This window comes from Oncorhynchus tshawytscha, linkage group LG02, assembly GCF_018296145.1.
Source record: "Oncorhynchus tshawytscha isolate Ot180627B linkage group LG02, Otsh_v2.0, whole genome shotgun sequence".
In the NCBI taxonomy this organism is placed as follows: Eukaryota; Metazoa; Chordata; class Actinopteri; order Salmoniformes; family Salmonidae; genus Oncorhynchus; species Oncorhynchus tshawytscha.
Window position 1 is genome coordinate 31,021,499 of NC_056430.1, and position 22,101 is coordinate 31,043,599.

Consider the following 22,101-nt stretch of genomic DNA (forward strand, 5'->3'; position numbering starts at 1 on the left):
TGGTGTCACTCAGCCCCGTGGAGAGCACATGTATGAACATGAAACTAGAGACCTCCATTCTGATGTTTGGGAGAGTGCAGCAATACAACCTTTGTATTGCACACAAAGGACTGTTAGGTCATATAATTTACATTAAAATGTTTTGTTTAAAATATTTTATTCATAAAGAGAGAATGCTTGCATATAACCTATTAACGTGTGTAACAACTTAACCTTCAATTATTATTATTTTTAAAACACTGGATACATGCAGTGAAATGTGTTGTTTTACAGGGTCAGCCATAGTAGTACGGCACCCCTGGAGCAAATGAGCTATTACCCTGTATAATAACTAATCCTTTCCCTTGACACAATTACAAACAGTTTAAACCGTGAAAAACAAATCAATATATTATGTAAAAAATATTTACCACATTTTTGCATTAGGCAAAAGCATGTCTGAGGACACCATGCCAGGAAAACATGGAATAACTGTACATTTCCCACCTGATGACAATGGATTATGACATTCAAGTACATGGTTTAAAAATAAGGCATTTAGCTAGCAGCCTACAACAGAAACTGATTTACCTGCACTGAGTTCCCTGAAGAATAAAATGCCACATTCCCAATGCATACGTTATCAATACATACCATATCACTCTTCGAGTAATTATGATATCATAGCATACCGAAAACAGAAGATTTACATGTTGGGTTAAGGGATAGGTGACAGACTCTTGATGTATTATCCAAAACACAATTGGCACTGTTCATATGACTACCTGGTTCTTTATGTTAACATAAGAAACTATAAGGTTTGTAAATTCATTACAATTCCAGATAAAGAAATGCCATAGTGGAATGAGACACCAACCAACAGCAGAGAAATACATCTACAAAACTATATGAAATGTGCCCAGAAGTAACTGCACACAATGCAATTCTGTGGCTGGAAGAAAAAAGGTATGTGCAGAAAGAATGATCTGTCTCTTCGATTGTGTTGTTAACCTCTACCTGTGTCAACACAGCACCTGTCTGTCTCAAAGGTGCTGATGTCAGAGCTGCAATCCCCAACCCTTTGAGTCATACGGCATATTTTTCATGCTACAGGTTTCTATAACGGACTGCCAAAGTCCAGTAAAAATCTACAATTCCACAATAGAACACAGATACCAACTAGAATCCACAATGGATTAATCCTTTTGCCCCCTCAGCGTTGGAGTGTCGCCCTTTGACCCTGTGAGCTTGTGGAGGTCGCTGCGTGTGAAGACGACCCCGGTGGAGCAGAGCAGGGACAGGAGGCTAAGGAAGCAAGCGGAGGCCATATAGGCACTGACGCTGTGGGATTGCTGCACTATAGAGCCCAGACACAGAGCAGGCAGCACCTGCAGGGGAGAGAACAGTACATTATTAGCCATAATTGTTGAGACAAATATTTGTCCCAAGCAACACAAAGACACACATACAAGCACAGGTCAACCGGTCTAACTTGTAGAGAGACGAGCAGCTGTCCTTACCTGGGAGAGCAGGTAGGCACTGTCCAGGATAGCCATGTCCAGACACATCCCTCTCTGAGGCAGGGGTATGGCCTCTCCCTCTCTCTCCAGGGGCAGAGACACATGGGGGGAGGCAGAGGTGAGAAGCGGGGTCTTGCCATGGTCGGGGGTAAGGAGCGGCTTTGAGTTGGTGTGGTCGTCACTTTCTCCTTGGTGAGAAGGTCTGGATTTGGAGCTGGAGAAAAAGACCTGAGAGAGAGAGAGATGGGGGTTATCTACTGTGATTACTTCTGTCAGAATGTGACGTTTCGGTCGGCGCCGGCCATTCATCTGGCTCCTGTGTGTGGGGGTTCTGCTGGGTCTGCAGGTCTTGTCCCAGGCCTTTCACCTAGCTGCCCCGCTCTACCCACAGCACCCCTGCTGGCTAGAGTGGTAATGTATGTGTGTGTGTCTTACCCGTTTGTCTGAGTGGTACAGACACAGCAGGGTGTAGGGCAGGACCTGCAGCACACAGAAGGTATATCCAGTAGCTGCAGCCATGACAGTGACCATCACTACACTCTTTGAGAAGCTCATCACAGCTGTAGCTAATGCTAGCAGGATCACACTGCTAACGTAAACAGCCCGGGTGCCTAGCAACACCATCCAGCGCTCCATCAGGATGGAGCAGACCACTGAGATCAGGCACTGCAGAAACAGACCCACACTCGCCATGCGTACACCTGGTAGATACGAGGGGAGAGTAGATCTATGGCTGCATTGAAATGGGTGTATTGAAAATCTTATAAAAATGTCACAGGGTAAGGAGGATTGGAAAAGAAAAACGGAGAGGTCAAATTCGCAGCAACTTTTTGCAGTAAATGAAAAGATAAGGATCAAGTAAATGTCTGCCCATCCTACCTTCATCGTATCGTAGTCTCTCCTGTGTTCCAGGTGTAGCGTTGGGTACTCCACGGTACAGCCCCACTCCCATAAAGTCTGTATAGAACAGCATGAAGCTCATCAGAGCCATCCAGCTGAACAGCTCAGCTACAAACAGCCGCCGTATCACTGCCGGCAAGCTCATACATACACCATACACACGTGGCAGTGCCGACACGCACAGCGACACACACCACCCCACAGCCATCCGTACACACTGGGTCTGCGATAGCAAGGGGTGTCCACAGTATCGGCTCCTCCAATGGGAAGGGCTCAGGGTGGAACTAACGCTAACGCCCTTCCTGGTTCCCTCTCCTCCGGTCCATCTGTCCTCTGATATGAAGACTGTGCTGAGGAGGCAGGTGAGGAAGATGAGGGTGATCAATGCATAGATAAAGGCCTCCTGGCCACCTAGGTAGGCTGCTGTGGGGGCATGGCTCCAGTCCAGGGCTGGGAGCAGGTATCTAGGATGAGACAGAAGGATCACAGAGGTTTATTTTCTGGTTCTCTTTTATGACTTGATCTCTGTCCTATCCACTTTATCTCAGCGAGAGATGTAACCTGCCCCAGGCAGCTCCTGAGGCTGATCTTGAGAGGTCCCTTACCCAAGGCATCCTCCCAGGCTGATCATCAGTGAGTAGACAGAAAAGGCTCTTCTGCTCTCCTCCTCTCCAGGGAACTGGTCTGAGATCAGCGCTTCCAGCGGTGTGAAACAGGCCTGTCGAGAACAGTCATTTAGGCGCTATAAACTCCATAAACAAAACACACACACAGTAAGGAGCACTCAAATAAAGTCAAACATCTACATCAATGTTATTGATTTAACAATATATTGAGTTTCTGCTCCACCTGTCCTGAGAACTCCAGCAGACAGGCTGCCCCCACCAGCAGTATCCCCTCCAGCCATCGGGGGCGCTGTGGGTAGAGCAGGGCAGCTAGGTGAGAAGCCTGGGGCAAGACCTGCAGGCCCAGCAGAACCCCCACACATAGGAGCCAGATGAATGGCCGGCGCCGACCAAAACGACCACGCCACGAGTCACTATACGAACCAATCATGGGCACAAAGATCAAACCCAGAACCGGCCCGACTCCTGAGAGAGAGGTAGAGAGGGAAGATCTACTTCCAAGCTCAAGAACAAATCACTTATTTCAACCATGGTTAGTGTTTACACCCAGGTCACTCATCCAGAGCTACGGTCATAGAGTGTTGACTCACCCAGCACCATGGTCATGTAGCGTTCCTCCATGCCAGCCTGCAGCAGTAGAGGGGGGATGTAGAAGGTCCCTGCAGCCATACACACCTCCAGACCACAGGTTAAAGCATTCACCAGCAACAGCTGACACACACGGCCCTGCATGACTCAAAGTTGCTTCCTCTGCCTATACTTCTAACGTCCACTCTATATCTCAAGCTCTGGTCTCTCCCAAACAGTTCCCGAGACACCTGTGATACAGGAGTTTATAGTGACTGTGTGGACAGGACAGAATGCTCTTCTCTATGCACGTGTTCTAAGGGTGACTCTTCCAGAGGGAAGTCCTTGGGGTACCTGCACATGTAAACGAGTGGGTGGTGCAGAGGAAAAGGTGGCAGGGTTCTGGCTGGTGTTTGTGTCCCATGCTTCTGTGAGGAGGTTCCAGTGTCTCTACTCAAGATGGTGGAAAACAGACAATATAGCTGACCGGACGGCTTCCCCATGTATACAGTTGTCCGAGCTCACATTGTACTTCTGGCAGACAGAGGTAAAGGTAGAGTTGTCTTTCTTGCGCCATCTATTTTGGTCTTACGCAGGTAGAGCAGCAGGGTCAATGGAGGTAAGAGAGTCCAGTCCTGTGGTCATGCCTGTTGAGGCCTGATGTAGTTTACTCAAGTCTGCCAATCGCCAGAGAAATCCACACATGGAAACATGGACCCTGACAGAAGTGAGGGAGAACAGGCCGACATGAAGAGGCACACCGTGACAATGGATACTATACCATATCTTTAGTCATTACAGGACACAACAAGCTTCCTAATTCTATAGTAATGAGAGCTAGGTTCTATCTGCATTTTTGTCAAAATTGAGTTGACATAACATTGAACAGAACAAAGCTCTACCTATATAGTATTCTAAATACCCCAATTCATGTCGTTAGGATCAAAAGAACAAGGCAAAAATTGCTGACACCATTCAAAACAATGAGGGGTCAGAACTTAAGCCAATTATCTAGGAAATCATATTTTTGCAGATACAGTAGAACCTTAGTCTTAAGCTTTCAATATTTAATTGCCCTAATATTGGGTCTGGACTCATTGGTGGGCTTTAGAGATGGGGCACAATGCTTAGCGACTGCCTTTAAAAAGCAATGAATCCATTTGAAAAAAGGTCTACGTGGCATCGATATGAGTCAGTTATTTAGTGTGAAAATGTACTACAAAGTGTAAATATGATCATTTTGGTCCACTAACATGGGCTGAAGAGCTGCAGTGATTGCTCTCCATCCAACAGCATAGACAGTACGACAGACCTGCCCAGCAGTTCTGAATTTGTTTATATAAGAAATCTTGACTTTTTTTTTTTACTTGAGAAATTCCTCATAACACCTGTTGGATGTTTTAGTTATGGAATTTTACATCTTCTGCAAAAAACGACAAATTCAATTACAGATCGAGTTATGATTCATTCTGGGGATTTTGAGAAAGTGAAATAGGCTTCTGCATCTACAGTGTCTCATGGGGGACAAACATCATTACCAAACACAGAATCAGTAAAAAAACACCTCAAAGACTGAAATCAAATTGGCTCTAGACAGGTGAAATTTAAAGCTTAACACAGGGGAAGGGGGGGCAAGGTTCTATTGTTAGCTGCCTCATCCTGTAACTTGCAGGGGAAACAGGATGGAACTCCAGTTGATTAAGATTCTAAGATGTGATGAACTCCAATAAGACTCTTCAGGTGAGCTGGAATGTACCTGCCCAGGAGGGAAATCAACTGAGTCACTGTGTACATACACCCTGTCGTGGTGTATGTAGTGGTTGATTCTCTGGAAGGGAAAAAGACCAGCCCCCCCCACCAAGTTGAGTTCAGCCCAGCCTGACTTGCAGTGTGTGTCCTATTCTTTCAGTCACACACACACACACACACACACACACACACACACACACACACACCCAAACCCTGACACAATACCTTAATACCCAGTATCAAAACATGTGTACAATGCCTAGATAAAAGGTGTCTGACTTGCATCAGGAAGAAACTGACTCCTAAAGACTTGGCTTCACAGTTGAGGCAACTTGACAAAACGAGAGGAGGACTTTTCACATAACTAGTTTGTTCTTTTTTTAATGTTAGTGACAGTCCGATTGAGGACGAGTCAGGAACAGTAGCTCTCAGAAAGCAGCTCAGAGCTTGAAATGAGGATTTCACAGTGAGCACTGTTGATTATTTCCCAATTATATTACACATCAATTATTTATTACAAAACATCTTGACATTTCTAATTCTCTCACCTCAATGAATAAGGACATTTTAAAACCTACACTTATTTAATTATGTTGAACATGAACCTTATACTGCAGTGGGCTAAATCAGGGTCACAGTGTGTTTCGTTATAGTACTGCACAAATCTGCTTTAAATCAAAAGTATAAACTTCACACATATGGTTATGGAATTAGAAAAAAATAAGACACCTGTACCATGTCAGACAGAGTTGAAATGCATTACATTGAGTTTGCATCCCAATATTACACTTCATATACATCACAGAAGACTGAAATGTAACAACCATTTGACAGCAAATTTGGCATAAAAAAAAAAGTTTAATTCTGAAAAATATTAATAACATTCCACTCATGAGGCCACTAGAGGGCGATTGTCATTTGACTGCAGGAAAGTATATACTACGTAGGGCCTAATATACTGCTACATCACTTTGAATTATTACACTCTTCCTTGCATCAAAGGTTGTAAAGTCAATAAAATTCAAAACTCACTGTCCAACCATAAAATAATCCGGTGTCTCTCGTAGAGCTGTGTCCACTCCTCATGTGCCCATGTCCGTCATCTCTCAGGAGGAAGTCGTGTGTGTGTGTGTGTCATTTCCCATCAGCCAAGCAATGCAAGGCGTATCTAGGAATAAACCATATTCCTAGGTAACACACCTGTTGTGATGTGTGTTGCACCTGTCGTGAGGTAACACTTGTAACCTATTGTCAGCTGTCGGGAGTGCCAGGCTCAGGTTGGGAACTGGAATATCAGCATCCCCATCACGTCCGGGAGAAAGGAGTCACATCAGCAGGGCAAACAACAACAGTGTCCCTGCCAGCCAATAGCAGCAGAAGGGTGTGGCCTAAGAACAATGGTCACAACTGATTATAGAAAACCATCTCAAGACACACTCCTGACAACAAACCCCTTAGAACAATGCTTTCTAACCCTAGTCCTGGAGAGCTTTAGGGTGTGGCGACTTCTGTTCCAGCCCAATATAATTGACTCAACAAATCAAGGTTGTTATGATTGGTTGACTAGTACTGTAACAAAAGCCTACACATCATGTAGCTCTCCAGGACCAGGGTTGGTGAACACTGCTGAAAAATAGAGACACTCTGACTCTCAGTGTAAAGATCTAATGATATCCCAGAGGTAAAGAAGCTATCAGTCAGTCACTACCCAGCATGGATGTTTACCGAGGCCGCAATAAAGCTGAGAATCACATCCTGGTCCAACAGACCCACACCTGCCAGGGGAGCATATCCGTGACAACAGGTAGGTAACCTAAACCACTAGGACAGTGAGACGACACTGCTTCAATAAATCCAAATGAGAGGGCATTGAATGGTCATCATGTTACCAAAGAAACCCAGCTCTGAGCTGTAGCTACCTTTTCACTGGCACAGAAATTCCAGATGGGCATGAATAATGTTCTAGTCAGAAGAATCAAGTGTTGCTTAACATGAGCAGAGAAATGAGTAATGTAGTAGAGCAAATCAGCACAGTGCTCAATGCTGAAACAAGCACTTTGAAGGCGAACAACACCAAAGTGTTCATGCGGCAGTTATTAAAATTGCTGAATTAAGGGAAAACGGCGCCTGAGGTCACACACACACAAAGTCAGTTAACGGAACTATCAGTGTAGCAACAAAGGATCCTTCATGAGTGTATGTTTATCCTCCAAAAACAATGAAAGCGAGAGCACCCTGAGATGTTCATCTCTGAACAATCAGCCACCACTCCCTGGACACACTACGTCATTGCAATGTGGATAATATTTGTCAGTTCAAAAGACAGTTGAATTTCCAATGTGTTATCATTATGCTTCAACCATCTAAAAGCACAACCAAACGGAAAAACAATGTCTGATTTTTTTTTTTTCCCCAGTTTCTTTTTTGTAACAGTATTTTTATTGGAATTTCACAATTTTCACCCATATTAAGAGATAGAGACAAAGCACACAGAACAAAAACAGCACCCACTTACACACACACATACCCATGCATATACACACGCATGCATATACACACGCATACATACGCACACCATTTTCCTCTTCCCGCTCGGTGCTTCTCACCCAATCACCATCATTGCGTCTCTCAATACATACATTTTAAACAAACTTACAAACAGAAATTAAACAAAAAAGCTCAGTTTAAACCAAGAGGTTAGGTTCCACACATGGAACGTACAGTGTAGTTCTGAAATACATAGATCCCCGCCATTCTAAGAGAATCCTTGCAGCATAATAGCTGATATCTAAATGACCTAGAACCTGAGGTAAGGTTCCCATACTTTGTAGAACTGGTCTGTTTTAGAATGAAACGTACATGTCAGATATTTCAGAGGCACCCATTCAAATAATATCTTATGCCAATCTTTAATAGAAGGAACCTTATCAGTAATCCACTGTAAAAGGATGTTTTTCCTCGCTGCGAAGGTAAGGATGTTGTAAAGCCTCCTTTTACCCACAGAAGTAACATGCCTACTAGGGAGACCTAACAGTAAAGAAACTGGGTCCAATTCTAGATCAATCCCTAGGATCTTTTCAATTTCTTGCAGAACACCAGACCAGTATCTTTGTATTTTGGTACATGACCATAAACAATGTGTTAGGGTGGCTGTATCAGTTTTGCATTTAAGCCACTGAGGGGAAGAGGAAGTGGGGCTAAAAGCATGTCTGCGATTTGGGGATATATGCAATCTGTGTATTATTCTTAATTGGATTGCTCTAGTACGGTTACATATAGATATTGTTTTTGCATATCTCCAAATGTCCTCCCACATCTCTTTGTCAATAGTAACAGAAAATTCTTTCTCCCACACTTGTTTCACCCTCTGTGTGTTGACAGCAGAAAAGGACCTGAAAGTATCATAAAACAGACATTTTCCTTTGTGGGAAAAAAGCATTCTTTCAATGACAGACACATCAGGGTTACCAATTAAGGTGGTGCTCTTCAGAATATAATGTCTTACTTGTAGGAAGCGGAAAAAGTCCTGCTTTGGGAGTCGATATTTCTCGACCACCTGCTCAAATGACAACAAAATCTTATCAGCAAATAAGTCATTTAGCCTGCGTATGCCCTTATTAAGCAATAAGTTAAAGACAGCATCCAGCAATCCTGGACTGACATCTGGGTTGTTAAGAATTGGGGTAAGAGCAGAGGTTAGTTTGGACCTTCCCAGGAAGCGTTGAACTGACCTCCATACTTTGAGTGTGTTAAGTGTAACAGGATTATTGCAGTGATCTTCTACAGAGTTGAAACTTCTGAAAAATAAAAGATCCTGTAAGGGGTATTTTGAAAGAGAAGTCTCAATGTCTAACCAAATAGAGGAGTCATCATTTGTGATCCAGTCAGAAATATAACAAAAGGTGGGCACACCATTGATAGAACCTGATATTGGGCAGGTCCAAGCCGCCCATAGAACTTGGCAGCTGCAATATTGCCATCTTAAGTCTTGGCTTGCGTTTACTCCATATAAAAGGAACTTAGCCATCTATTTACATCCTTTATTACCTTATTGGAGAGTAATACTGGGATCATTTGGATTGGGTAAAGTAGTCTAGGTAAAATGTTCATTTTCAAGAGGGATATTCTACCCAACCAAGAAATCGGGAGAGAGTTCCAGCGCTCCAGATCCTGTCTTATTGTATCAAACAAGGGAACAAAATTGGCTTTGTACATTAGCTGGAATTTAGGAGTTACAAATATACCCAGATACATGAAACCTGAGGGAGACCATTTAAAAGGGAAGGGGGGAGAAGTATTAGGTACAGAGTGTAGGCTACCAAGTGGCATAGCCTCTGACTTAGTAAGGTTAATCTTGTAGCCTGAGAATTCGCTGAATAATTCAATAATATTAATAAGAGATGTAATTGAAGTCTCGGGACTAGAGATGAATATCAGGACATCATCAGCATACAAGCTTATTTTATGGTGAATATCACCAATGAGCAGCCCCTGTATAGCAGGCGTTACCCTGATGGCCTCGGCCAGTGGTTCCATAACAAGTGCAAAGAGGGGGGATAAAGGACAGCCCTGTCTGGTACCTCTGTGTATAGAGAAGCTATTTGACCTTAGGACAGCAGCCTGAGGATCATATATAAAACTTTCACCCATTTCATAAAGTTGTCCCCCAGACCAAATAATAGGTAAGACCACTCCACACGATCAAATGCTTTCTCAGCATCTAGGGAGAGCACAAGACCATCCACAGCACTTTGTTGGTAGGCTTGAATTACATTAAGAAGCCGCCTGACATTGTTGCATGATTTACGGCCCCTAATGAAGCCAGATTGGTCTCCTTTCACAATTAGTGGCAGTGAGTCCTCTAATCTTGTGGCTAGAATTTTAGAAAGCAATTTTCTATCCACATTCAGAAGGAAAATTGGTCTGTAAGAGGAACAAGACTCTGGACATTTTCCCTTTTTGAGAATAAGTGAAATGTTGGCTTCTCTCAGCGTTTGAGGGAGTTGGACATTTGAAAATGAGTGGTTAAACATATCACGCAATGGCTCAAGGATCAGGCCATGGAACTCTTTATAGAACTCACTACAAAACCCGTCTGGTCCTGAGGCCTTACCATTTTGCAGATTCTTAAATTGCGAACATTATCTCTTCCTTGGTAATAGGGGCATTAAGGAGGGACCTCTGCTCTTCGGAGATAGTAGGGAGCTCAATCGTACAAAATAAGTTCTCCATTAATTTGGGTGCATCCTTTGGCAGTTCTGAGGCATAAAAGGTTTGTATAAAATTTCTTAAATTAGTCACTTATCAATTTATTTTCATATAAATGATTACCATCAGAATCAGTAATAGTAGCAATTGACTGAGAGTCAGCCCTATTTTTAGCTAGGTATGCCAAGTACTTTCCTGGCTTATCGCCATGTTTATATAGCTTTTGCCTGACAAATCTCATTTTCTTTTCAGCGTCCTGTGTTAGGAGAGAGTCTAACGTTGATCTAATGACTGATATTTCCTTTAATAGGGCAGGAGTGGGCGTTTTAATGTAGTCCTTCTCTTTAGAGGGTGAATTAGGAACTAACATTTTTTGCTTTTCCCGCTTTTTCCATCTCTTAGTAGCTGTGTATGACATAATCAGACCCCTGGCATACGCTTTACAGGTCTCCCAAAGGAGCGAGGGGTTCTGTTGATTGAGAGTTAGAGAAAAATGCTTTAAACTCTGTTATAAAATATGATGTGAATGTATGGTCTTTAAGAATGGTTGTGTTCAACCTCCAATGTCTTGACCGATTTAATGCCCCATTGAGTTTTATGTCCAGGATCACCTCAGCATGATCAGATATGACTATGCTTCCTATCCCAGCGGATAAAACAGACTGCAAAGATGTCCTGGGCATAAAAAAATAATCTATTCTAGTCTGACATCCATGAGGTGCAGAGAAAAAAGTGAACTCTGTTGGAGGGATGAAAAGCTCTCCAGACATCCGCATACCCCAGATCATCACAAATAGCTTTAAGTGACTTAGCTTGAGGAGAGAGTGAAGCTATACCGCTGGGAAACTTATCAATAAGGGGGTTCAACAAGCAGTTAAAATCTCCTCCAACCACTGCAGTGTCTGAGTTTAATTCTGAAAAGTCTAGAAATACCTTAGTGAGGAAATCAGGGGGGTGAGCAAATATTCATTATGGAAATGTTCTGCCCTTGTAAAGTACCATTAATTATAACAAAGTGACCAAATTTATCTTTCACACAATTCAAGACCTTAAGTGGTAAGTTCTTTTTCACCAGAATTGCTACACCTCTACTTCTAGATGTAAATGATGAGAAAAACACTTGACCAAACCCCCCCCCATTGTTGTAATTTCAGGTGCTCCTTATCATCCAAATGAGTTTCTTGCAACAGGGCAATATCAATATTTTCTTTTTTCAAAAAAGACAGTACCTTCTTCCTTTTAATGGGGTTATGGCTCCCTCTAATGTTCCATGTACATACACGCAGTCTGTTACCTGCCATTGTATCTTGACCATTCAATATCCAGACTGGATCCTACTGTAAAAGTGGGGTGGTACCTTTTTCCATGTGTTGAACTCTCCTCTATCTCACTGAGCATAAACAAACGATATGAACCCTGAACTCAAACTATACTAAACCCAAAAATTAAACATGTAAAGATCCAAAAGGGGGTTTTCCCACTAGCTAACATGCAGGGGATTTCAACTCTCCAATGTAGACTCTTAAGTCCTCTTAAGACTCATTGCCGCTCAATAGCCTCATCCTTTATATGTATGGGAAAGAAAATCAATAGAAGATTGAGGCTCTTCCACCTAAAACAAAGCCTGGGCACCAATATGGATTCACACATATCTCAGCCTGAGCTATAGCGACTATTACTTTAGCAAGAAAAATAATAAAGATACAAATATTACTGAGCCGGAGTACGTGAGGACTCACACCACTGTTTCATGATCAGATTCAACCAAAAATAAACAAAGTTATTCAATGCTGTGAAGGTGCAGCTTAAAGTTATTTACCCGAGAGTGTCAATAAACGCAGCAGCCTCTTCAGGTGTGTAGAGCTTTTTAGGTGATCCGTTGACCATAATCTTCAATGTGGCCGGGTACAACAGTGCGTAGTCCATCTTCATTCTCCTGAGTCAAGCCTTCGCCTCAAACGCTTTGAGTCTTCGTACAACCGCTGTGGAATAATCATTGAAGAATGAGACCTTTGGACCTTTATGTTGACTACCATCAGAGCCGATGTTTTTAGCTGCATCCATGACGCGCTGCTCGATCCATGGGCGCTGATTGGGACCGGGTATCGGTGCTTGAGAGCGATGGGCTCTGTCCAGCTTCACCAGCCTTAGTGTCAATTTGTAGGTAGCCAGGGATCCATTCCTCAAAGAATTTTACTGAACGTGTCCCTTCAGAATTTTCCGGGAGTCCCACAACACGAATATTGCATCTGCGTCCTCGATTATCCAAGTCGTCAATGTGCTCCGCCATTTCGCACACCTGTTTCTCAAGTGCTTTTATCTTAGCGTCCATAGATGTAGTTGAAGTTTCCACTGCAGCAATTCTTCCTTCCGCCTCACCAACACGTTTCACAACCCTCTGTATTTCAGCTGAATGGCCTGCTATTGCTTCCAAGACCGTTCTTATCTTAGCATCGATCAGTCATCTTTTGAATCATCAGGTCCATTGTGCCTGGATCCGCAATGGTGTTAGCTTCGCTAACGTTAGCTAGCTCCTCATGCACATCCACAGGGGTGGTGGTTTTGGTCGACTTCTTAGTAGTTCTATTGGGCATGTTGTCAGAGATTTTTGCGAAATAGTCGTCAAGACTCATGATATGGTAACTTATTTAGCCAATTCTACCAGTTTTTCAAGCTAGGAGATTAATGTAAGAATATAAATTTACGAATGCCACGAGAGCTCGCTGAAACACCGTGTTCTCTCTACGGCGCCATTTTGTCCCCCCAATGTCTGATTTTTGGTTTAGTTGTCACCCAAATGTCTATCACTGTGCTTTCAACCATTTAAAAGCACAGCATATTTCAAATGGGAATACAATGTCAGATACTTTATTTATACAATAGATTGTCATCACTGTTAGCAGAACCAATGGACCTGGAATGCACCAAGGCACTCTTCATTTAATTAATAAAAATGCCCATTTTTGTATGGCATGTTCAATTAAACAAATCTTTTTTTAAACTCTGAAGCATTTCGGCTGCTTGGCCTTCGTCATGGAGTAAAGATTTCTTGGAACAAAGCAGTTTCCAATCAACCCTGATTTGAGAAGAGGGAGTAGTTACAGAAGAGTCAATATTAGTTGGACAACATCTAGTAAACAATACTATCAAATCAAAGCACCGACCTTACCGTAAAATGTTTACTTAAAAGCCTTTAACCAACAATGCAGTTCAAGAAATAGAGTTAAGAAAATATTTACTATAAGAAGAAATGTATAGTCACAGTAACTTCAAATTTAAAGGAGATGGAACTATCCAAGCAGTAGATACATCTGAGCCACTGGCTTAATCACATTCTTTAACTGTATTTTTGGTTGAGTTGGAGACATGAATCCAACATATCATTTGTTAACTTGTCAACATGTTAAAAGGGTATTTATTGTATTTCCAAAGTGATATTGAATTGTGTCTAGTTGTCAAAGCAACCAAATATCAAAAAGTTAACTTGGATAGGTCCATCTGTGCACTTAATGTCTTTAATTCAAGTTTGTCTACAAATTAATAATTGATGTTGGATTCACATCGCCATCTCAACCAAAAATCTTAACTTAAAACAAATCAAACTCTAAATGCACTTAAAATAAAGCTCGATTTGATTTAGTCCTTTTCTTTAACTGTGGTTGAGATGGAGACGTGACTCCAACATATCAAGTATTCATTTGCAGACAAACTGAAATTAAAGCCAGACTAATTAGTGGCACAGACGCAGAAGAAACATCTCCTTCAAAATGTTGATATTTGGTTGCGTTGACAACCAAACAATTCAAAACTCACTAAATATCATTACATTTTAAATCAACCAGAGCTTAAAACCCCAGGTCTATTTGTTCTATTTTTAGTTGAATTCTAGGTTAAACTGAAACAATAGCAGCTGATGACTTTGCAAATGCTTTAGGCTGAAATAGCTTAATTGATGATATATGAATGATAAAGGTATGGTCACATTAAATTTACTCTGTTAAACCTACCCTTTGGAATGACTTTGATAGCAACAGTAAATCGATTTAGTTTAAGTGGAGATCTCTCAAGAATCTGTCTCACAGCACATTGGTAATAGTCAGTGACAAATATCATACCTGGGCTGGGCTTGGTTAACACCTTGGATGGGAAACCAAAGATAGATCAATTCTCCAGGAGGAGATCTGCCCAGCCTATTGTTTTATTGCTGATAGTGGATATAACGTTGAAAATCTGATGTTGCTTTAAAGCGGGGGTGGGAATTTCCAGTCTTGATTGGTGTCACAGTTTTGCCTCAGCCCCAGCTAACACACCTGATTCCAATGATCAACTAATCATGAACTTCAGTTTAGGATGCAGTTTGATTAATCAGCTGTGTTTGCTAGGGATGGAGAAAAAGTGTGACACCAATCAGGCCCTCAAGGACTGGAGTTCCCCACCCCTGCTTTAAAAGTTACAAATTAAACATATGTTATACAAGGTTTGTCCATGTTAAGATTTGGTTACCATGATGACCTAATCTTGTTGTTGAAATGTTACCCTCAACAACAGTTAATGACTTGTTGAAATCCAATGTTTTATTCCATGTAGATTCCATGTCACAATCCGTTGACAAATGACATTGAAACAATGTTGATTCAATCAGTTTGTACCCAGTGGGCAGTGAAGTGTTTAGATACCCCCATTGTAGTCTAAGGTGCATCTTCTGAGTTGTGACTTTCTGGCCATACTAGAAAGGACAGAGGTTTGGCACTTCCTATCTACAAATCCCATTAAATTAGTCTGTTCTCATAGGCTAGACGTAACATAGTAAATTTAAATCTGGGACACTCAAATTAGTATGACATTATGTTTGGTATGGTGACATAAGAAACAAGGTTACACAAGGCAAAAACGAAAGCAGGGTGAATGGTTGGTGTGGATTTGTGGCATTATAACGCAAACTTCTAGCAACGAATCTCATCATGGACAACGTTTTCATTTTTAGCTAATTAGCATTTATTTACTACTTTTGAGCTACTTTGCAACTACTTAGCATGTTAGCTAACCCTTCCCCTGACCCTAACCATAACCCTTTAACCTAACTCCTGACCCTAACCTTAAACCTAACCCCGAGCCTAGCTAACATTAGCCACCTATCTAAATTGGAATTTTTAACATATCATACATTTTTCAAATATTAACACATTGTACGAATTGCAATTTAACATATCATACGGATTATAATTCGTAGCATATGATACAAAATTGATGATGGACATCCACAAATGAATACATACCATACGAAATGTAACATCATATTGGCATGTACCGGATTTACATTTACTATGTTACATCTACCCGAGTCCAGGAGGATTCAATTAAGACAGATTGATAAAGCAGAGATGAGTTTTACTCAGGGAAGATGGTGGGAAACGGATGTTCTGTTTGAAACTGATGACGGGTTGGGTGAAGATGAGAGTGAGAACGAGTGGGTTATAGTCGTGATGGAAACTAAGAAATCCCTGGATTTGTTTATAGTCAGAGTGAAGGTTTTGGATCAATGTTACTTGGGGGATCTGTTTGAAGTCACCAGGAGTATCATGGCTGCGTTGAGTGAGGTGAGAGTCACAACAGCTGGTATTCCAATTCTGTCCGCGGAACAGAAGAAGCGTGCTTTGCACCTCAAAAATATTTGTTTATATAATGTTGTATATGGATTTCCAAAGCAGGGCGACTGTCAAGTGGATTATCTCTGGGGTTGCAAATTAAGTGAATGCAGATGACATACCTGAGGAAGTAGGTGAAGTGATTAGTGCATGTCGACTGACCTGTATGGTGGATGGAGTAAGTAAACCCACTTTGTCCATATTATTGTTTTTAGGACGAGTCTATCCCTTCTCATGTAAAGCTAGGCTTAATGAGATACCCTGTAAGAGCTTTTGTGCACAAGCCCCTCCAGTGTTATGAAGGCAAAAGATTTGGGCATGTACCAAGTGTATGCTGACAAAAAGAAAATTGTATGCCAGCTGAGGTTATATGTTGCAACTGTGGTGGCAAACATGCGCCCGAATCCCCAGATTGCCCTGTTAGGGTGAAGGAGACTAAGGGATTTCCAGCATGTCTCCTATCTGGAGTCGGCGAGAAGAGTGGAAGGAGCAAGTGGCGTTGAAGACGCCATGGTAATTGACACTGCACAAGTGAATGTTTCTCGGCAATCAAGGGATCCTGATATATTACATGTGAAAAAGGTGGACTTTGTAGCATTTATTGCAATGGTCATAAACAGTACAGCACAAACAAAGAAGAAATCAGAGAAAATTAGAATTATTGTGAGTGCAGCAGAACCCTTTTTTGGAGTCAGTGACTTTACAGCCGAGGCATTGCAAGAAATCCTGTCAAAGGATGTTGCGCCCTCACAGACCCCTGAGCCTTTGTAGGAATGTGACTTGAATTGGAATGTGACTGAAGGAGTGGGCTGTTTTTCTCATGTGTCGATTTTTGTATGAAGCCGTTTTTCCCCCTTTTTTCCAACAATGGATATTTTTTCTATAGTTTACCACCCATACAGTAGGTGGCGGCATGCACCTCTAACTCTTGTTTGCGTACCGCCATAATACCATAGAAGAAGAAGAAGAAGAAGAAGAAGAAGAAGAAGAAAGCAGAGATGATGGATGGCCCAGCCCGTCTGAGCAAGTAAGTTTAACCCATCTCAGTATATTTGCCAATACTAAGGAACATTTTAACAGCCAACAACAGTGGACTGGACTGCAGTATATTATCAGAGTTTCTAAACCTAGAAGCACAACATCGCAAGACTTCTGAGAACCACAGGAGATTGGTGGCACCTTAATTGGGGAGGAAGGGCTCGTGGTAATGGCTGGAGCAGAATAGGTGGAATGGTATCAAATACATTAAACACATGGTTACCGTGTGTTTGATGCCATTCTATTCCACGTTCGAGCGGATCACTTTTGGCAAGACGTTGATCAACGTTGGTCACCACCTTTCAAAGTGTGTTGCATTATGGGTATAACAATTGTCAGACTTGCGACTACATGTCGACTGCATGACCTTTACAACAACCATGTGATCAAACGTCATGAACTTTCGACTGCAGCCAACTGGTAATTTCTGTAGTTTCTCCTCACCAACTGTAACTTGAAGTCGGAACCAAAGAAATGTGGGAGATGACCTTCTTTTTTGGAAGCAAAAGGCACGACATGCTCATAAATGGTTGATGTCGCCACCTGTCACTGGTTATTAACAATGCATGTTTACTGTTTTGGGTGGATAACTATTTAGAGCTTAAATACATCTTTATCTTTACATGTGATCCAAATTTCTAACATAAATAAATGAAATATCCTACTTGTGACAATATAGCTCATGTATTTATCTCGACGTTACTGTAATGTTGTGTCCCATGTTATAGCCTACAATTTGTCTTCTCTGTATTATTATTGTCACCAAACAAATTCAAATGTGTTGATTGTCTATTAAGTGTGAATAAAATGTAATACATATTGTAGGCTATATATGGGTTATTGTAGGGGATATCTACAATTTTAGAGGCTTAATCTGTGTCTGGGAAACTGGCCCTTTATGAGCAAGTACCCCAGACACCAGTTGTGGGGTCAATACCAAGTGTATCTGCTTGGCATATTGTTTATTCAGTATGGGAACTGATGTACATGTAGTCTAATCCTTTTCATAGTGTTTACCCAGTAATTTATGTGAACTGATGTACATGTAGTCTAATCCTTTTCATAGTGTTTACCCAGTATGTGAACTGATGTACATGTAGTCTAATCCTTTTCATAGTGTTTACCCAGTAATTTATGTGAACTGATGTACATGTAGTCTAATCCTTTTCATAGTGTTTACCCAGTAATTTATGTGAACTGATGTACATGTAGTCTAATCCTTTTCATAGTGTTTACCCAGTAATTTATGTGAACTGATGTACATGTAGTCTAATCCTTTTCATAGTGTTTACCCAGTATGTGAACTGATGTACATGTAGTCTAATCCTTTTCATAGTGTTTACCCAGTAATTTATGTGAACTGATGTACATGTAGTCTAATCCTTTTCATAGTGTTTACCCAGTATGTGAACTGATGTACATGTAGTCTAATCCTTTTCATAGTGTTTACCCAGTAATTTATGTGAACTGATGTACATGTAGTCTAATCCTTTTCATAGTGTTTACCCAGTAATTTATGTGAACTAATGTACATGTAGTCTAATCCTTTTCATAGTGTTTACCCAGTAATTTATGTGAACTGATGTACATGTAGTCTAATCCTTTTCATCGTGTTTACCCAGTAATTTATGTGAACTAATGTACATGTAATCTAATCCTTTTCATAGTGTTTACCCAGTAATTTATGTGAACTAATGTACATGTAATCTAATCCTTCTCATAGTGTTTACCTAGTAATATATGTGCATGTATAGCCTAATCCTTTTCTGTACAGTGAGTGTTTTGTACTTCATGTGACTGAATCAAATTCTATTTTGTACATGCTGACTGACAAAAGCAACATAAAGGTTGAGAATTTAAGAAATACACTGCAGGCTGTAGTGATGCTAACATGCAAACATGTACCATACAGTAAGAATCTTTGTGGACTCAATCACATTCGTTACAATTCAATGTTGCACAATCACAAACAATAATGGGGAAGGTACAAGGGCATGAAGTACTGGCAAACAACAGAGCATATCCTATATGCTGCCAATTATATATATGTAGCCTACATGATGAGATTATTATGGACGAAAGAGCGAGATTATTTTTATTTGTCAAATGGCAGCAAAGCATCGATTATCACGTCAACAGAATAAGACCCTTGATATTTATTGGAAAGCAGCATCAAGCTCACCTTGCATCATCACCACCCTGTGAAGTTCATCATAATTTAATCTGTAGGCTAATAAACTGCATGCTTTCCCTCCCTGACTTAATGGGAGGACCATACATGTCATCACATGACTCCAAGTTTACTTCCATATAATGGTTACTATATCAGTATTTGCGCATAAAAGCGTTTCTACGATATTTCTAGCATATCTCGACACAAAAGATCCCACCTTGTCTAGCATATTTAGTTTTTTTGACATTTGGAAAGTTAACCAAAAAATATTCTCTTTCCATCAGGCCTGTCATTACATGTTTTATCCAACATGTACTTTACTAGCATAAAAAGGTTGGACGGAAACCTGATTAGAGTTGGGTTTCCTAGAAACAGCAGAAGTTGTCCGATTGGCTGTTGGTGCATGTACTTCCACCCTGACTTTACTTGTCTACTTGTGTCCAGTCGAATTGTCACTCAAACACGCCAAATGAGAGAAGTGAAATATTCTTCCAGAATCTGAAGGCACAACCTAGATTCGAACCAATGTCTTAAGTAGTTGAACATGTTATTACCATAACCTTATTAAAGTGACACATTTTCATTTTTGTCAAAAACAACTTTATATGAAACGAGTACCTCTGATTTGAAGACCAGTGGTGTAATGTACTTAAGAAAAAGCACTTTAAAGTACTACTTAAGTAGTTTTTTGGGATATCTGTACTTTACTATTTATATTTGACTACTTTTACTTCACTACATTCCTAAAGAAAATAATGTACTTTTTACTCCATACATTTTCCCTGACACCCAAAAGTACTCTTTATATTTTGAATGCTTAACAGGACAGGAAAATGGTTAAATTCGTGCACTTATCAAGAGAACAACCCTGATCATACCTAAATACAAATGCTTCATGTGTAAATTATGTTTGAGTGTGCCCCTTGAATATCATCCGTAAATTTAAAAAACTTCTGGTTAGACTAATAAGGAATTTGACATTATTTATACTTTTACATTTGATACTTAAGTATATTTCAAATCAAATACTTTTAGACTTGCTCAAGTTCTATTTTACAGGGTGACTTTTAATGTGGCACCCAGTTCAATGCGGCCTCTGCATGCCAACGTCGCCATAACATCGCCTATAAGTGTGCTCGGCTATTTCTATTGGAGAAGCAGTGTTAGCCTATATTCATACTGTACTGTCTTTAATATCTTTGATATTAGTGTAGTCAAAGCCTACTTTCTGTAGATTACATGTAAAATGAGCACAATTCTCACATTGATGTTTGAAAAGTAGCCTACTTTTTGTGCTTACGAAGTTGTTTTAAAACATGTGTTTGTAGTTCCTCGTTCACAGACAGGTTAAGAACCCATTCCGGAAATGGTAGGTCAAATCGTGATGTCAAGACTTTAAAAAGACTATTGCATCAAACGCACATAGCCTAATTAAACCAAGCTCGCAAACAATACATCAAAACTAATTAAAGAACCAAGTGAAATGACAATAGACTGTTCTAGGCTGACTAAAGCACAGTGTATACAACCCTGGAGAAAACATGTACCGCATCAAACTCTTCTCGATCACTTCTGTACAAAATGAGAGGTGCGTTTAAAGTTACTGTACCTGTTGAACTCTAGTTGTGGAACCAGTGGCTTCATTCTGCGGAGCCTGTGCGCGCACTTGGAGATGCTTCCCTGTTTAGTAGCGGAGCCAGATTAAAATGTAACTGCCTGACTCTACTGCAGTGGGATTGGACAAAGAAAATTAGGTAGCTATAACCCGTTCTATATCAATATGAGGAAAACGTTCGATGTTAATTATGGGCCATGATAGGATAATTATTGATTATAAAATAATTCAACAAAGTGTCCACCTATTTAGACTACTAAACTTCGTTTTTTTAAGCAGACTCACTGCAGAGCTATGTAGACCTATAGTGGACTGACTGCGACTTTAGTACCTATACCTTTTTATGACTAGGCCTAGGCTATTGATGATCCGATGTCAATGTGTTAACTATTTAATGATTTTTGTATTATGTGTAATGATTAAGATCATGTTTTCACCTATTCTTTCCTGTGACTAAGGTAAACAAAGGAGATGAGGCCGCTAGACTAAACTATTGTGATATACAGCCCTGGACTGCATGAAAACAGTGCCACTGTGTGGCTAACAGTGAGTAGTGCACATATTGGGCCCTTGGAGAAAAAGGCTCTTGGAATGAGCCTCACATAGGGTTTTAAAGGGAGGGTCACTTTCGAAGTTTACCAGTACACTACCAGAATTTTGTTAACTTTCAAGGATTTTATGTAATTATTCACAAGTGGCCCTTTTGGTTACTTCAGATTATCTCAGTTATCTGAAATTATCTCTGGCCCTCTGTGTGGCTGGTCTTCTCATTTTGCCATAACTCTGGAAGTATGCTTGGGTCATTGTCCATTTGGAAGACCCATTTGCGACCAAGCTTTAACTTCTTGACTGATGTTTTGAGATGTTGCTTCAATATATCCACATGATTTTCCTTTCTCATGCTGCCATCTATTTTGTGAAGTGCACTAATCCCTCCTGCAGCAAAGCACCCCCACAACATGATGCCACCCCCGTGCTTCACAGTTCGGATGGTGTTCTTCGACTTGCAAGCCTCTCCCTTTTTCCTCCAAACATAACGATGTTCATTATGGTCAAACAGTTCTATTTTTGTTTCATCAGA

The 22,101-nt window shown here is 40.9% G+C and overlaps 1 protein-coding gene across 3 annotated transcripts; it reads right to left on the minus strand.

The window, feature by feature from the left end:
• Positions 1-121: 121 nt before the first annotated feature.
• Positions 122-21,128, minus strand: LOC112218186 (solute carrier family 45 member 3). Of its 3 annotated transcripts, XM_024378778.2 has the most exons (9): positions 14,665-14,808; positions 6,374-6,729; positions 3,616-4,310; positions 3,249-3,490; positions 3,005-3,117; positions 2,379-2,863; positions 1,935-2,200; positions 1,500-1,727; positions 122-1,367 (listed from the first exon to the last, which is right to left on the minus strand). In XM_024378778.2, exons 3-9 carry the CDS (start codon positions 3,755-3,757, stop codon positions 1,176-1,178), a joined length of 1,668 nt encoding a protein of 555 aa, XP_024234546.1. In that variant the 5' UTR covers positions 3,758-4,310; positions 6,374-6,729; positions 14,665-14,808; the 3' UTR covers positions 122-1,175. The 3 variants fall into 3 exon arrangements, with proteins under 3 accessions (XP_024234546.1, XP_024234564.1, XP_024234556.1); XM_024378796.2 differs by lacking the exons at positions 6,374-6,729; positions 14,665-14,808 and adding an exon at positions 21,015-21,128; XM_024378788.2 differs by lacking the exon at positions 6,374-6,729.
• Positions 21,129-22,101: the final 973 nt, after the last annotated feature.

Coding starts and splice junctions, on each gene's coding strand:
- LOC112218186 (XM_024378796.2), bottom strand. CDS start 3,757: ATGCAGGGCCGTGTGTGTCAGCTGTTGCTGGTGAATGCTTTAACCTGT. Junction 2,201..2,378: donor GAGACTACGATACGATGAAG/GTAGGATGGGCA, acceptor CGTATCTACCAG/GTGTACGCATGGCGAGTGTG. Junction 1,728..1,934: donor TGTACCACTCAGACAAACGG/GTAAGACACACA, acceptor TCTCTCTCTCAG/GTCTTTTTCTCCAGCTCCAA.